Raw genomic sequence first — 17,812 nt, forward strand, 5'->3', positions numbered from 1 at the left:
TTGATATTAAAAACTCATTCATGTGGTTGTTGGATGTCTCACCTGTTGAATGCACATCCCTTGGAGTGCAGCGACACGGCAAGGTGTCAGCTGATTTCCATTGTTGCCAATTCCCAACTGCCCATTTCCATTGTAGCCCCAGCCGTAAACCTAAAGAGAAATAAAAGCCACCCTGTTTACCACATCAAGTTCAGATTTCTCAATGAGATCACTAAGAATTTATTTAACATCACCTCTCCATTGTCGACAAGAGCCATAGAGGAGGTTTGCCCACACGTGATGCCCGATGCATTCTTGCCCTGCAGGCATCCGGTGACCTTCCTGGGGTAGGGTTGGTTGGCTGTGGAGCCTGAACCAATCTGGCCACAGTTATTATATCCCCATGCAAAGACCTAGAGAGGATTGACAATGTTGTAGTGTGAGAAAAAACACCTTTCTCAGAATGATGTTATTGATGCTGTACTCTGAGTTGTTCTGTTTGAGTAACATCTCAAACAGAAAAACTTGAATGTACATGAACAAACTGGGAAAAGGATGCAATACTTAACGTACACTTAGTAATATTTTAAATGGCAACAGCCTTTCCAGCTTACCACACAAACAACCCCATTAGCTTTAATGCCGCTGGGTTAAAGACAGGCTTCTTAGTGTGACACCTAAAGGCCTCAAGGTGGCAGGTCAAGGTATATAAGGGTGACCCCCTTAGGGCTAAACTTTTTATTTAGAGTGGTACATAAAAATAAGAATATTCTAATTTCAGTCATATTTGATGATATTTTATTAATTAAATTAAATTATGTGTGCCACATATTTCTTTTCATTACCTACTATTGCCATCCCTGCTCTTTTCTTTTGTTGTTTAAGAGTGAATGGAAACTGTTTACCATCCAGCACCATAGCACCAAATCCCAACAGCAGTCACCTCAATATGCTTTATATTGTAAGGTTACGACTGTACAATAATAGAGAGAAAACCTAATCACTCAGCTGATCCCCACTAGTAAGCACTTGGTGACAGTGGGAAGGAAAAACTTCCTTTTAACAGGAAGAAACCTCCAGAAGAACCAGGTTCAGGGAGAAGCATCTGCCAGGACCAGCTGGGGGTGAGGGGAAAAGAAGAGAACAGAGCGAGACAGGAAAAGACACGCTAAACACATTTAACGGTAATTTAAAAAATATATATAAAAAAGGACTTGCCTCTCCATCCAGAGTGAGAGCCATAGAGTGATGTGAGCCACACGACACCTCTTTCACTTTTTTGTTCTGCAGGTTAGCGGTGATCAACACGGGGGAGAGTCCCGGGTTGGTCGACCCATTCCCCAGCTGACTGTAACCATTGTGACCCCATGCAAACAGATGTCCATCTGCAACACATAAAAACAAATTTAAGCTGTCAATGTTATACAGGTTTTGGTTATACAGTGTCTGAGTTTCTATTTATGTTATTAGCACATTTTTTAGTTCAGGTAAACCCTTTCATGCATGAATTATGACAACCTGAATCAGGATTTTTATTCATCTTTAGGTATGAAAAAAAGATTTTTGAACTTATTTTTTTTAAACATTTACTTATTTATTTATTTATTTATTTTTTTACATGTACAGGACCTGGAAAAACTAGTCCATTCATCATTCAGCATTCATCTTTAGTAGGCTTGATTACCGTAACAGCATCTTTACAGGTCTACCTAAAAAAATCAGTCAGACAACTACAGCTCATTCAGAACTCTGCTGCTCGAGTCCTCACTAAGACCAAAAAAGTGGACCACATCAGTCCAGCTCTGAGGTCTTTACACTGGCTGCCTGTCCGTCAGAGGATAGATGCTGGTCTATAAAGCTCTGAATGGTTTAGGACCAAAATACATCAGTGACCTGCTGACCCAGTATGAACCTTCCAGATCCCTCAGGTCATCTGGATCCGGTCTTTTATCAGTTCCTAGAGTCAGAACCAGACACGGAGAAGCTGCATTCAGCTTATATGCTCCATATATCTGGAACAAACTCCCAGAAAGCCTCAGATCAGCTGAAACACTCAGTTTATTTAAATCCAGGTTGAAGACTCACCTGTTCTCAGCTGCATTTGAATAAAGCACCAAATCCACACTTTTAAGCTTAAATTTCAAAACTTACATTTTAACTACCGGTACTGATTTTATCTACTGTTCCTTTTTTCCCCCATTGTAAATCATGCTTTTTATTTGTTTTTGTTTTTTAATGTCTCTGTTAAGCACTTTGAATCAACTTGCCGTTGAATTGTGCTGTATAAATAAACTTGCTTTGCCTTTTCAAAGGGTTGATGTGTATACATTGTATGTCCATCAGTTGATGTGCATACAACTGATGTGTATGGACTGACACATCAGTGTCCAATGTAGTGGTTTATGTGCAAGTACACCATCAACACTGACACAAATACAAGAAAACAGCCTTTGAATAGCTGTCCACTGTAGTGACCACTATGCATGAAAGGGTTAAGCTCATATTAGTGACATTTCCACTGTTCAATAGAAAAAAGTCAACCTTTCTGTAGAAATTGACCAATATTGAGCACATGACTATACAGTGAAATGCTTATGCAGCAGGATGAAAACATTGTATAAATATAAAAAAACAGCCTACCGTCAGTAGCCAATAGGACATGAGGTCCGCTGCCATAGCTCACACTGGCTACCTTCTTCCCTCGTAGGAAGTCCAGTTTCTTCGGCATAACAGTGCTCAGAATGTCTCCTGTACCAAGGCAGCTACTGCAGTTTAACCCCAACACAAACACCTGGAAACAGTAACACACGTTTCAAAATACAGAGACACAGTGCAGATACACATTTAAAGTGCTGTGTTGTAGGTTATCAACAAACACAAAGCAAATAGATGCTCATTGTGTGACTTATGCGTTTTGATTGAGATCAGCTGTGCTCTGGTATGGTGGCATTCAAACAGGAAAGTGAAAACAATGCAGGATCTCCTGCGGCATATTTTTTCTTTCCCCACAAAACACACGCTTATGAAATAAACCTTCACATAAAAAGCGCACTGGAGGCATTTCACACAGCAAACCCCATCGGCTTCATACGTTTTCCTGTTGTTTAAACTGTCACGTAACTACAGAGCAAACGACACACTTCATGTAAAGTCAGAATTAGATTCAGGCACAAATATAAGGAAGACAAAACAAGTACAATCATTCGAGTGCTATTTAAAGAGCTCATATCATAAACAGAAACTATCAAATGTGCACTCCTCACCTCATTTCCATGGGTGATATAGATTGCTTCATTGGCAGTGGTGCCAAAGACACAGGCCTGTCGCACTGTAGCTAGTTCCTGAGCACTCAGCAGGTAGAACAGGGGCCATTTACTGACATCCATCACCGCTCCTGCAAAATTCAGTCTTCCTAGCTGGGAAGTAGGAGGAGTCAGGGATGATCGGGGAGAGGAGGAGGGCACAGGAGGGGGATGACGAGGGGAAGGGAGGACCCGAGGAGGAGGCGATGGTGGTGGTGGCGTGGAGCCAGAAGAACCATCCCTGCTGTCGCTTTAGACAAGACAAGAAATATATTAAAGATAAATAGACAAAGTTTGTTTTTTAAACAGTTACATTACTATAAAGAGGGGTAACATTTATTCTTCTTCTCTTGAAATGACAGGCAAGTATTTGGCAAGTTCAGAACTACATCAAATAATACCTGTATGTCTTGGGAAATGCATCTCAATCTCATGTAAATGAGGCATAGCATGAGGCCAAAGCAATAACACATAATGTTACTGTTAAGCTCTCAACTCCTGAGAAAAGCCAGCGAGCTGATATTGGATATAGCTGATAAGCAGGGACGTTTTAAATTGCTACATTTTTTTCCACCTTAGCCAGCATGATGATAACAATAATAATAATATTAGCAATAATCGTAATAATAACAATAATTTAAAAAAGAAACAAAACAAGCATACTCTAATTTACTGCTCCCCTTTTTTTCAACCCTACGTAGAAAAACTTTTAATTTCACCCCTTAAAGGCACCACAGCAGCAAAGCTAACTGCGATTAAAAGCTTGTGATGAACGGAGAAGCTAGTAGCTTAGTTAAGCGCTTTCTTGTGCTCTTCCTACCTAAAGCATCGCTCCATAACAACGAGTCGACTGAGAAAAGACAGACAGCGACAGCGTTACGGCAACAACTTTAAGAATAAAAACGACTACTTCTACAGCGTGTAAACTCGTGTTAATAAATACATTTACCTGAAAAAAAATCGCTCGTCCGGTGTTTACAGTAGCACAACCGCCGAGCCGCGTCGAGAGTGGTCAGTTGTTCTTCTTTGCGCATGATACGCGCGGTTGATTAAGCGGGCGCGTAGGAGCACCACTGCCCCATCCGGCCCTCAGTTAAATAACACCTAGATGTAGACGTGCACTTACCAGCCACAGATGGGGATAACGCTCACGGCCCGAACCAAAGCCGCAATTCTCCTGTAATAAAATCGATCTTCAACGAATTTATTTTTTTTTCAGTGTTATTATATTTATCTACAAATACTTAAAGGTAGGTATACTGGAACAAGTCAAGTTTTTGCAGGTGACAAAGAAATAATTATAACTAAAGCAGTAATGTTAGGTCGTGTATGAGTAGTTTTAAGCATCACTCAACTTACAGGAAAGACGAAATAATTATATTCTAAGTATATTTAACTAGTGCCTAAATTCTGGGTATTTTGCAGGAAAGGAGACATAAATTATACTGTAAGTAATTTTAAGTATGGTGTAATTTGTGGGAAAACAAACAATATAAGTGCACTGGACTTCTTGGGGGGCAGGCTGTATTATGGAGTGGCTTTACTTGGTCTAACTTCCAGGTACTTCCAACTTCTGTACCCTCCTTTAAAAGTTATGTTTGAGCTGTGATTGTGCAAGAAAAAAGTTAGACTAGGCTCCATCACTGTGAGGTCACATAGTCCTACACATTTTGATAGTACTTATTTTTTCTTGTTACTTGGCAAGGGAGAACTGTCCTTATCACATTTATATTGTTTAAAACAGGACAGTTGAATAAACAGCATTACTTAGCACTTAGTTCCTCCTACGCCGAGCGGCGCATCAGCATAACTCAAATTAAATAAAGTTTTCAAAAAAAATAATGCTGTGAAAAGGCAAGATTAATCCATTCCAAAATATGGCTCACACTCAAGTATTTTAAATTTTGTTTTTCTACAAAATTACTATGAAAAGTGGAACTACTTAAAATTATCTAACTACTTAAATATACTTACAATATAATTATTTCTTTGCTTCCTGGGTCATGACACGTGACCCTTTTATTCTAGTATACTTACCATGAAGTCTTTGTCGACAAATATAATTACTTTGTAACTTCAAATAAAATAACTGAAATTCCTTTAAATTACTGAGGAATTATGCAATAGTTGTGGGCCGTATTATTACGTTACCCAGATGGGCAACAGCTCTCGTGGTTCTGTAATGGTCTGAGGTCCGAAACATACCTTTTACAGTCCACACTGTGTGATACTCCTGTCAGCTATTCACACAGGCTCACCAAAACTGGACAAGTGGAAAAATGTTGCCTCGTCTGATGAGTCTTGATCTCCTGACAATAAAGCTGACTTTGACTGATACTCACAAGTTAAAATTCCTTATTTAAATCCCCATATGTGGGGGAAAAAAGCTGCATATAAATAAAACATTATTATTAAATTTCTCTGACCCCCCCCCCCCTCCAAAAACAACCAGAAAATGTGTCCTGTCTCAACCACCTTGTAGTTCCTGTTTACGAACAGTAGGTGGAGTACTGGCACACACTGTAGCATTGGGCTCTTAAGGTTTAATGCGCTGCAACAAGCGGGGTGCTTTCCAAGTGAACAGCAGAACATCAAGGCTTTAATACGGGGTCAGTTCAGTCTGATTGAGTATAAAAACGCATTTGTGGTTTGAAAACAACAGACTAAACTAAAATAATATTCACTGAATGATTTTGAAATTTCGATTTTCAGTGCAATAATAATGCCTCCAGTGGACCACCAACAGGTAGTTGGCCAGAAGGAATATAATTTATTTTTCTTTTTTCAAATACTACAAAAAAAAAAAAAAGGGGGGGGGGGGGGGGAGTTTTATATCAAAAGGGAATGTGAAGCCTTACAGATGATATTGTCCAATTAGGGTTCCCCTTTTCATGCAGTTGTGGTCTATTCTGTTACTTAGTGGTTGGTTATATGATATTCCCTGGATGGATGCAGGCCATGTTGTGTTTTTCTCTCTGAGCTAACAGATCAATACATCAGCAGGCTCAATGCTAACCCAATTCTCAATAGCATGGTGCCCATGACACGCTCCAGGGGCAGTCTAAAAATCCACTATTCAAAGGAAGTGTCACTTTTTATACAGTAATAGGTCTTTGCTTTAGCCAACACATGATGTATTTCGCTACTTGTGTACTTCCATCGCTCTTATCTGCCACCTACAGCTGTAGAAAGCTTCTTTCATAAATATACCCAAACATTGTCTGTGTTGATTGTCAGACATCCAGGTCATGGAAAGTCCATTTGGGCTTTCATCAAATAGGCAAAGATACACAATAAAGAAGGGAGAAACAGAAGGACAAGTGGAACAACATTGTTATCCCAGCAGGTTTATCATAGAAAGTCAGGTGAATCTTCTCCAAGCATGACTTCCCAGTGCACTTCAGACCCAGCCAGCCACTTAGACAAAAACTGGTTCATCCCAAAGACAAAGCAAACAATGTTGTGTACCTTTACAGTGCAGCAACGACTGCTCAGAACTCTGCACTGGAAAAACCAAACAGCCATACATATGCTCGACCTCATAAACACATGGCACAACATAGAACAGCCACTTCGACAGGACGAGCTGTACGTCTGCATCTGAAGGCCAAAGGCCACTCTTTCGAGGATGCCAGAGGAGTTGAAGTAGCCACGTATGTCCACTGTGAACAACCATTTTTGAACAGAGGGGGTGGATTACAACACCAACTGTCTGCCACCTACAATTTAGTTTTGAGATCCCTTCACAGGTGCCTTAACGCCCACTCATATCTTGCGTCAGGTGATCTCATCAGGTCACATGATAGGTTGAGGCAAGGTCTCACATGGTTTCATCCAAACCCACACCCTTTTTCACACCTTGGTTCATGTAATGAGGCACATGATCAATAGTGGGTCAACGACCCTCTTAAAATACAGCTCCCACTAGGGCCTAAATACCTGGGACTCTCCACCATTAGGTCTTAGAACTGAAGAAGCTTCTCAGATGAGAGGTTGAAATGTCTTCAAGAAACTTAAAGTCCAGTCGCTTAGAATACCCCAACATTATTAATGTTTCCCCAATTAAGCATAGTGATATACCTGATACATACAGCATAAAAAACCTATAAATTTCAATCAAATATAAAAGGAAAAAAGTCTTTTCAGAGGCATTACTGCAGTGTCATTGCTGTCAGATTCAAGTGAGTAAAGATCTACAGCAAAGGCGGAATCTTAAGTGTCAGCTTTTTTCTGATTTAAACGATCTCTTTCACTGTTGTAATTAAGTCACCTGTCTCCTGGTTCCTTTTCTTATTGTGAATCCTCACCGGCTGTGCGCGTGCCACTCTCTACATGTCTGTCTTTTGCTTTCATACTTCCTCTTTTTGTCCCTTTACTCCTCCTAACTCTACTCTCTTTCTCTTCTTCCTTCCCCACTCCTTTTACTTTCCCTTCTCCATTGTTCTTGGTGTTCTGCATTCATTGCATCCTGTGCACAGATTTCTTAAATCCAAACACACACACACACACACACACACACACACACACACACACACACACACACACACACACACACACACACACACACGCATGCTCTGTAGCTGTTGTCACTTTCAGCTGAAGCAGCTTTCTGTGCGCAGGGATGATATTTTGCCCTTTGATGACAGCAATCCCATGCTACAGCACTGAAGCCTTCAAAATAAAACATAGTGGGAACAGAGAGTGAAAATAACATTTGCCAGACCTCACCCATGCTTCAGTAATAAGTATGTATGTGTATCTTAAATAGGTGCAGCCATATAGCTACAAGTCTAGGGACAAACAAGCAGGAGACAGGGCTGTTTGTGGGGACCATTATACTGGACTCATTTGCCAATACTGCATTGCAGCAGAGAATGAGATTTGTTCCAGAAACTTCAGTGTTTGGGTGTAATTGCTTATCTGTGCCAGCACAGAATTTCTCTCTTCTCAGCATGTGCCTGACAATTAAAATAAAAATGCAGATGTCTTCTTGCTCAAATGTACACCAAGCTGCTTGACTGTTATAGTGCAGTGAAACTCCCATGTGTAGTGTTACGTAAAGCAGTTTCACCCCGGTTCTATTTTATTCCTCGGGCATCCAGAGACGGCACCGGACTCAGTAGTCATTTCACAAAACCTTTCTTTATCTTCAGTTACGCATGCACCTTCTAGAAGGGGAGATGTGCAAGGCCGGTGTCCCTCTGCAGATCTTCACTTCTTTGTTTGTTACAACCAGTTTTATAGAAGCGACCCCATCGTAAAACCCACATGGTGTGTTGTAAACCCTGTGTTTGTGTATGTATGTGCGAGCACGTGAGTACCTGTGTGTGCGCGTACCTGTGTGTATGTGTGTGCACGTGAGTGAGTGTGTGTCTCTGTATATGTGACTTCCTGCCGGTCATAAAAGTCCATCTCCCCTCACCCAAGCTACACCAAATTCCTCTACAAAACATACAAAACATATTACAAGCACTGAGACCCCCACTCTGCATCCACTGGGCCATTGACCTCTTGTTGTCTTACTTTTACAGCTAAGCATGTGGAGAGTCTCCTGCAAACCTACTTCTAAGTTATGACAAGTTCAGGCCTATAGCTAAACCAAACTAAAACACACAGACATTCACCAATCTACAGCTGGACCCCCTCATCTAAGCAAATTTAAGCGCACTATATTCTAATTATGTTTTCTTTTACTCACAGTAGTAATAGCTTAAATCCAGCATAGCATTAATTCAAGCAAGGACCAAAGTCAAGCCTGGGCAGCCCCGACAGATCGGGTGATCTCAGTGCCAGCCAACATCAGTTGATGGTGCAACTGCACAATGTCGCGGTCCTGGATTTTTCTGAGTATTGTTTGGGATTCTTATTTCATATTTTCTCTTTTGTTTTCGATTGGTTCCTTGGTTCTTGTATTTTTATTTTTAGTTCTGGTTAGTTCCCTTATTGGTTCCCTTTACCTTCCTCCCACTGTCTCATGCATCTGTTAGTATGGAGTCTTGTCTCCGTCATGTTTCTTGTTTTACTTTGAGAGTTGTTCTAGTTTTGCTTCCCCCCTTCCTTTGTAACTGTAATTGCCCCCCATTCTGTCTCCACCAGTGATTGTTTTTATCTGTGCTCCACTCCCAGTTGTTTCTTGTTGCCTTCATTTTCTCGACTTGTCCATTGTTGCTGCCCTGATCTAGTTAACTTTTTCACAGTGAGTGCAATATTCTGCCTCCAGTCTCCAATCATGACACACATTCAGTGTGAAAATCTCATACAGGGCATGGTGTTCAAACTGTTTTATACTACCCAGAGTTCTTGGGCATCTGCAAGCTGCTTTGCAACCCACCTTCCATCAACCAAGCTTCTCCTGTTCTGCTTGGGGAACTGTGTGAAGAAAGAAGAGGAGGAGAAGTGGCTGGAGTTTGGAGGCACTGAGTTGAAGCCAGGCAGGAGGAGCAGATGATTCATGAATGTAGTGAAGGAGGACATGCAGAGGACTGGTGGGACAGAGGAAAATGGGGTTAAGGCGGTTAGGTGGAGGAAGATGATCCATTGTGGTGACTCCAGTGAGCCTTCTTCTGGTAAAATATCTAAAAACAACAACCAGGATTTTTTTGGGCTCCACAGAAAACTACCAAAATGCTGAAACCCAGGACTGAACCAGCGACCTTCAGATCTTCAGTCAGACGCGCTCCCAGCTGAGTTATTTCAGTGTGTTTAGCACCAATATGTCAAATAGCCAAACTGCAAAATATAAATGACTGCAGATGGCATTCTTCTTTTCACGCTAAATATTAAATTATTTATATTTGATACACTCATTGTGGGAAAATGACCGGTAGTATTTTTCTGATGATATGTAGATGTGAAAGGTAGATAATGATCATGTGCAGCTGGGGCAACATGTCCCACTGCAGTACTTTCAATGAAGTCTACATTTGCAAACTTTCAATATAAAATAGAAAGAGCAAACGTATAGTTATTATATTCTTTTGATTATATGTTATGATGAAGCAGGTTCTTGTTAACAACAGTTGTAAAACAATTCACAGAAAAATGAGAAAAATCCAAAATCAGAACACAAAATACTTATTCTTATAATACATAATGTGGTTTTTTATTAATAATGGGCATTTTAATGTATATTAAGTTGGAGAAAATTGTCATTCATCCAACCTTTGATCAAGTATAAACACCTCTGTAAGATCTGTAACTGAGAAACATCTTGGGGCTTAAAAAACATAACCAATAATAAATATCCTTAAAAGTGCTTAAAATTCAAAATGCGCTGGAGAAAGAGTAAAAGCCCAAAAACAGAACCTTGCAGATCACCCATACTCAGAAGCAGCCACAGAAAACAATGGAGAAATATTTATTCTCAATTTGCTGAGGATTTTTGCTTTGTTTTTGTTTTTTTTTCTACAAAGAAAGCAAAAAAAGTTTTCAGTCATTTGAAAAAAAAAGCTGGAACAGTAGCTGGAGCAGGAGTAGTATTGATGAATAGTGTTAGATAATACTTGTATGCTGTAATAATAATACTGTAATAACCAATCTGGACAGCTTAATGGTGTAGGATTAAAAAGTCAGTGAACTCCTTTAAGAACAAGCTACTGGTCCAAATGGACGATATCTATTATTAATAGAAACAGCCCAAGTTGAGTTGGGGATGTAAAAAAATCAGGGTTTGATCCATGAGGCTCACAGATTCAACTCATTGAGGGGAAAGAAAGTAAAACAAGCAGAGAGTCTGGATGAACTTTCTTGGGGTAGCATAGCCTCGTAAATCCAAGCTCTACGTGTCCAGGCAGGGATATTGAAGAAAAAAATCCATTCCAGGGAAATCAACTGAGCATTGCTAATCATAAACACGCTTCCATGCTTCCAGAACAGTCTGAGCTTCATCTGGATGTCCGCTCTCTTTTCCCTCACCTCCTGTGCAGTCTGTCTGAAGCCAGGTGGGGTCAGCTGAGGCCACCACCCGGCAGCAGAAAATGTGAACGACTGACCTATGGGGATAGGGTATCTCCATTCATCATACAGAATCCAATAGATAAAACCTTTCCAATGAGAATGTTTTAAAGAGATTTAAAGGACACTGATGTGGACTGATCTCAGACTATCTCCAGTGATCAATTGTGGATGTCCCAAAACAAATCTGGATAGTATCGGTTACCAAAACAACAGACCACAATCTATAGTAAGGTTTTAAAGGGCAAAGACTGCAATATTTGAGAACTTTAGACTGTTCAGTACGTTTGAAGCAGTGGTGCAGACGGGTCAGCAATGGAGGATTTATTTTACTCATGACTTCATACATATGCTAGACTTCATATCTTCACCTACAATGCTTCTATTTCTTTTCTAAAGTATGACTTCTTCTTAAGTTACCAATCTAACACCTTCTTTCCTGTCAGCTCCAAAAGGCGGATTTAATTGCATCGCAAACATCAAAAGCATTGCATAAAAGTCCCCCACCCCTCAGTAAAAGTGCTGTTTAAGGCTTTTAAATTGACCCATTCGAAGGCAAATGAGCCACAAAGCTATCCAGAGAATGGATAGTGTGTTTTAAAAGCCTCCCAAGAAAACTCTAAACACTAATGTGTGCACTGACTCTTATAGTTTTTTTTTTTCATTTTAAATGATTTCTCTCAGCAAAATGTAGACATAGTCAGTGTTTTATGAACTACATGGACATTTTAGTCACTGACACAGCAGGATAACAAAGAGTTATAACGATCAGTTTCCCTGGCCTGTGTGAGTTTGACAGGCGAATGCGGATTCAGCACTCTGGACAGCGCCAGCTCTCTCTGAATACAAAATCACTGCACCATTTTTAGCCGGTATTCTACAGGTCCACATATCTGGAGGTTCTGGAGAACTGAACGAGCGAACCACACAAGAGCAATCGTAGTCTACCTTTCCTATAGACAGCAGGTTCAGTGGCGTGTCTAGAAAATTTTTGTTGGGGGGGCCAGGTAGGGGCACAGATTTGGAGAAGGGTGGCAGATTTAATTGGCAGATAATGTTTTAAAAAAAAATTCTACCAACCCTTAACCATAATTCAATAACCCTATAAACCTAATAACCAAATGCACTTTTAACTCTTATTAGAATGAGATTTTAACCACTACGGTGCAAAGTTTTTAGATACTGCGTTGATAAAGTACAAGAGATACAATCAGTGCTTTGTCAGTGCTTACTCAGCAGTCAAGGACATCAATATTTGCATAGTATTTTTACTGACATATAGTGCACATATGTTTTGGGCAAAAACATTTTTGAAAATTAAAATACGAACATTTGTAACAAACAATTGACAAATTAGCCAATGCCAATGCAAAACTTTATCTGCCTGTTAAAAAAAGAAGATAATCTTCTCACAAACTGGTGTTTGATTTTGAAACAGGAAAAAAGTGGGGAAACAAATGAAAAGACTAACATTTGAATAACACCTGAAAGCAAGTAAATACTTTATATGCTGCCTTATGGTAAACTTTGGTAATATTGATAAAGAACAACACTGGCTGATGATAAAATACAGTCAGCTGGCATGGTGACACTGCCAGTATTAACCTGCAGGGCTGGACTGGGACAAAAAAATTGGGCATTTTTACTACAGACCGACCCACCAGGTATTAAAGCCATAAAGCCTTTGAATGAAAACAAACGCTGTTGTGACAGTGATGTACAGTCTTGTTGGTATATGTATGATTTCTATACATTTTACGTCAGATAAAAACTTTGGTTGTAAGATTTAGATAATTATTTAATAAAAACTAGGTATTTTAAATGAGAACAAGAAAGAAAAGTATTTTTTTGTGCCCACCTTTCCCTGTTAATGCCCTACCTGGCCCCCTGGCAAAACTTTGCTAGACCCGCCCCTGCACAGTTACCAGCTGTCAGCTACATAAAAAAGGATCCTGGTGTTATTTATCTCTCAGAAACAGTTGATAACTTCAACTCATTCATGTCACCTAAAAGGTAAACCTGTTTCTCCATCACCTGTTCAGCTCTGATGATTCAGTAAGGACATCTCCTGGTTTCATCTTCATGTTTCCCTCTCACCACATATCTAAACAGACATCATGACCAGCAGCTTTACAGCTGTGGCTCCAGCAAACATCAGCTGATACTAGAAATTAATATTAAATACATTCTAACAACAGCTGATCAAGCTTAAACGTGCTGCTGTTGTTTAGCGCAATATCCGCTGGTTTCCTCTTTCTGGCGCAAAGTGGGCGATAAACAAACAAGAGAGAAAAGCCGATCAGCTGATCATTGATCAGTTTCATGATTGAAGTAGCAACAGGAGAGGCAGGGGGAGAGAATGAGAGAAGAAGAGGCAGCTGTGCAGCATAAAGACAGAATAAATCCAGCTTTGTGTCTTTTTTCCATTCTAGCTAAAGTCCGGGACAAACTGCGTCTCTTCTCAGCTCAATACGAAAGGCGTAATATTTTCTCTGAATGAGGGACCATTCCATTTTTTTAAGGAGCCGTTGGCAACTCTACTAACTAACCTTATGAATAAAATAAAGTTCACTATCAGTAACATCATAGCACCCACCCAGCTGTATAAAAACTCCGTCAAACTGGCTAGAACGCAGTATGAGTTATTGCAACTGACAGTAAAAAGTCAGCAACATGAAAATAAACTCCACCTAAACTTGGTTTATATCTGACCCAGATAGACTGCAGGTCATAACTTCTTACCTGAAGTTCAGTTCACCTGACACTCGGACTGGCGGCTGCTTCGGGTCTCTTCTCCTGCCTCCCCTTCCCTCATCCACCTGTTGCCTCTGTGGAAGCCCCGTCATAGCCACCACCAAACAACGGAGTTATTTCTACACATCGACCTGCATCTGGCCAATCCACCACCTCTCATTGTTCATGCCATTACAAAAAAAATAAAAAATAAGTCACTGGGGATATGCCCGGTATGCCCGATGGCCAGTCCAGCTATGTTAACCTGCAACCAAATCTGCAGCTCCATACAACAATGTTACGACTTAGATTATATCTTATAACTCATAACTCTTATGTTAGCTGCCCTCAGTAGCATACTGCCTGAAATATTCCACAGCTGCAATAATTCTTTAAGTGTTATTTTTTTCCTTGGTATTCTAATTTCACCGAAGTTTACTAAACTCAACAAACTTGATATTACTTACCGGGACATTTATTCTGTCCTCATTTTCTTTCACCGAAAAATTGTTTCCTGCAGTGCCGTCTTTCGTGCTTGGCTCTCCTACCTTTGCTAACGTGATGCGCATAGAGCAGAAGCGATGCTGCATTCACTTACACTCGGATATCTGACCGTCACCGTGAAAACATAATCGGACATTTGATATTTGATTGAATTTTATTGTTTTTCCTTTGGGGTGGCACCTGGGGTGGCCAGTCTGGTTTGGGGGGTGGCCTGTGCCCCCCCAGGCCACCCCGCTGGACACGCCATTGAGCAGGTTATATATGAGCTAAACGCCGGCCCACTGGTTTTAAACGACTCAATCAACAGGTGTGTGCATCTGGCAGCAGTGAAGGCGAAATTAAACAGTCGGATATGTGAGTTTAGAGCAGCCATTACTGGGTACAAATAAACAGCAGACAGACAAAGGCAGGCGGTGGTTTCCACCAATCAGTGACCTCGTGTCACCCCTGCCTCCAAAATGTTGCTGATTGCGGTTCTGTGTTTGAGGCAATCGGAGACTGACGGTGTGGAAACCACGTGTCTACACTTACTGGATGCTGCGTCTGCCAGTACGCCCGCATCAAACTGCACGAGGAAACCGGAGGTGACTTTTCCCTTCAGAAGAAAAGTCGAAGGAAAAAAACCAAAATATTTGAATTAAAAAGAGGATTGATTTGTTATTTCTTCGTTATTTTATTTGTGTTTTCTGGTAATTGTGCTATAGCTTATACTACGTTGTTTAAGGTAAATTTTACTAAAACAACTTTTTTTAAAAACTTTATAAACGGAATAGGCTTATTTAAAAATCTTTAAACAAATTCCCTGTTTTATTTATTTCTTGTTTTCTGATAGTATTCATTTCTATGAAGGAGTATTGATGCGACATTAAGAAAAAAATATTACAGTTGTTGTTTCAAGACAAACTGTTGCTGTAGCCTATTGAAATCCTAATTCTGAATCGACAGTTTCCTCACATGAACTAAAAAAATGGTGAAAGGGGAGGGGCTTTTATTTTGGAATTACCAAGCGGAAAATATGTTTTGCTTAATTGGGTTCGGCTTTGCAACTGATTTGGCATCGTTAGTCAGTGCACCTCCTCGCGCCCCGCCGGCCGCTGGTTGCCTCGAGCGCAGAAAGACTTTGAAGCGCCGAAAGAAGCGCGTGAGGACCAGGAGCCAGACTCGGGTCTTCTTCTTCGTTTACTTTCAGTAGTCACAGACACGGCAAGCAGAACCACAGTCCAGCAGCTCCTGTTTATCAGGAAGGTGAAGAGTAGGAGGTGGAGGAGAGGATAGGAAGGGGAGACAGACAGCACCAGTGTCTTGGCGCATTGGAGCTTATGGATTATTGAGAAGTGAAGGCCAAAACGTGGATCAAATATTTATGAGGACTTTTTAAAAAGAAGCAAAAAGACGGAGCGGGGTAGCGCAGAGATTCCCCGCAGTGGTTCACCTGCCCGTTCCAGTGCCGTGTGTGCGCTCTCACTTGACCAGAGACCAGAGAAGCTGCTGGGTGAAAAAAAAGGACTGTGCATCTAGCGCGTGCGTGCGTGTTTGCGAGTGTGCAGCGTGCTGGTGTGCGCGTTTGGAAAGGAGCCCCCCTGCTGCAGTAGCCTACTCGCTCGCCGCGCGGGTACAGGGATGCCACCGACTTGCTGACGGATCTCCGGTATCCGCACCCCTCCCCTCCTCCCGGACTGACGGACACACCGACCCCTGCCATCCCCACTAATATGCAATGGTTTTTTGTGCAGAAGCCGACAGCTGCCGCGTACCGCCGACTTCACGCTAGCGCCGCCGCATGCCTGTCCGTCGCTGCCGCTCCTCTCCCCGCGCCGCGCGGCAGACGACGCCATTTGAAGAGGAGCGCTCGGGGGCTTTCCACGCCGCGGCGGCCGGGCAGCAGCAGCGACCGCTCCTTGGCTGAGGTAGGGCAGCCGGAGGCGGGGACCGAGGAGACAAGCGCCGCGGCGGTTGCTCTCTTCCTGCCGCACGGGGACGACGTCGACGCGGAATACGTGCGGTTGGTGGTCTCCGAGCTCGTGGGGGAACCGGGCGAGAAAGCGGGCGAGGAGCCGGGCTTCCTGCTCTTATTCTTGTCTATGGTGCAGGTCAGGGCGGCCAAGCACCGCCGAACTGAGCCCAACAGCTGGCCGGCTCTGCTGGCATGCAAACAGGGGGGCGTATCAGCCCCCATGCGGTGGGTGAATTTTAGGCTGCCGCATCCGGAGCGCCTCTCGTCCCCCACCTCCTCTTCCTCCACTCCTTCCTCCTCCTCCTCCTCTCCCCCCGTCTCAGCCAAATCCATGCGGTTTATTTGGAACAACATTTTCAGCAAAGGATCGCATATGCTGCAGTGTCTTTGTGGCAGGAGCCTCAAGAAAAACAAGAACCCAACTGGTGAGTTTGTTTTGTGCGCGTGTGTGCGTGTGCGTGCTTGGAGGTGACAGAAGAAGACTTTATTAGGTGTTCTGTGTGTGTGTGTGTGTGTGTGTGTGTGCGTGCGCGCACGAGCGCGAGCCTGTGTGTGAATTCCCTCCCGAGACTGCACTGTTCGAGCGCTCGCTGGTGTTTCTCCGCAATCGTGGTTGTGCAGCAAGTGAGAGCGCCACGGGAACGGTGGGGGTGTGGGTGGGGTGGGGAGGTGAGGTGGTAGGGTGGGGGTGCTAACTTATTAGCACAAATACTGAGTATACGGTTGGCAGTGCGTGCCGACAAAAAAATAAATAAAATTAAAGGAAAAGCGTGCCGTGCCGTGCCGTGCATGGCAGAGATGCTGCAGACAAATTAAGTCTAATGCAGCATGCAGACCCGTTCAGGCTCCAGTACTCTGCATGATTAAACAACACATGGCCTTATTTAGACTTCCACTCTGGATATACAGTGCATGATGTGGAAATAGGAAAGAGTCCCGTGTCTGTGTGTGTGTGTGCGTGTGTGTTTTCTATTTCAGTCACATCTCTTCTCCTGAGATCGAAGTCTGAATGCGATGCTGCGCACAGCAGAGCTTCTTTGGAAGGAGTAGGGGGTGTGGGGAGGACCCCTAATACTGTATGTGCGCCAACTTTTTTTTTTCATTCAGGTGAGCCGAGAGTTAGCGCTCCTCGTGCTCACGTGCAACATGTCCACCTTCAGGGATGGGTCTGTCACACAAAGATGCAAAGATTTGAAGTCAGAGGGAGATTTGATTGAATTTACCAATTCAGAGAGTACAGAGGGCAGTCTTGCAAACTTAATTATCAAACTTAATTAGTTTGCTTTTTGTGTTTGTTTTGTTCCAGCAGATTCCCCTCTGTGAGGCTGAAAGCAGAGCAGAGATTGACACTGACATCACTAATGAAGCAGACATTGTTGACTTTATT

The 17,812-nt window shown here is 42.2% G+C and overlaps 2 protein-coding genes across 4 annotated transcripts in view; one reads left to right on the top strand and one right to left on the bottom strand.

Annotated features, from left to right (window-relative positions):
• The window catches only part of rcbtb1 (regulator of chromosome condensation (RCC1) and BTB (POZ) domain containing protein 1), a 77,915-nt gene that overhangs the window by 4,650 nt on the left and 55,453 nt on the right, over window positions 1–17,812 (bottom strand). Inside the window, exons 2-7 of one of the 3 annotated variants that reach the window (XM_082524516.1) lie at window positions 13,977–14,062; window positions 3,243–3,531; window positions 2,620–2,770; window positions 1,198–1,364; window positions 234–392; window positions 43–150 (exon numbers count right to left, since the gene is read on the bottom strand). In XM_082524516.1, the coding sequence (XP_082380642.1) occupies window positions 43–150; window positions 234–392; window positions 1,198–1,364; window positions 2,620–2,770; window positions 3,243–3,531; window positions 13,977–14,062 (960 nt within the window). The other 2 variants (XM_082524518.1, XM_082524517.1) reach the window with 2 other exon arrangements.
• Window positions 15,553–17,812, top strand: part of LOC309700747 (fibroblast growth factor 14-like) — a gene marked incomplete at its 3' end in the record, with an annotated part of 69,378 nt that continues 67,118 nt past the window's right edge. Inside the window, exon 1 of the mRNA XM_082524535.1 lies at window positions 15,553–16,850. Coding sequence (XP_082380661.1) covers window positions 16,184–16,850 — 667 coding nt within the window. The 5' untranslated portion in view covers window positions 15,553–16,183. The remainder of the gene's footprint in view (window positions 16,851–17,812) is intronic.

Source organism: Aulonocara stuartgranti, assembly GCF_965226115.1.
Source record: "Aulonocara stuartgranti genome assembly, chromosome: 23".
NCBI lineage: Eukaryota > Metazoa > Chordata > Actinopteri > Cichliformes > Cichlidae > Aulonocara > Aulonocara stuartgranti.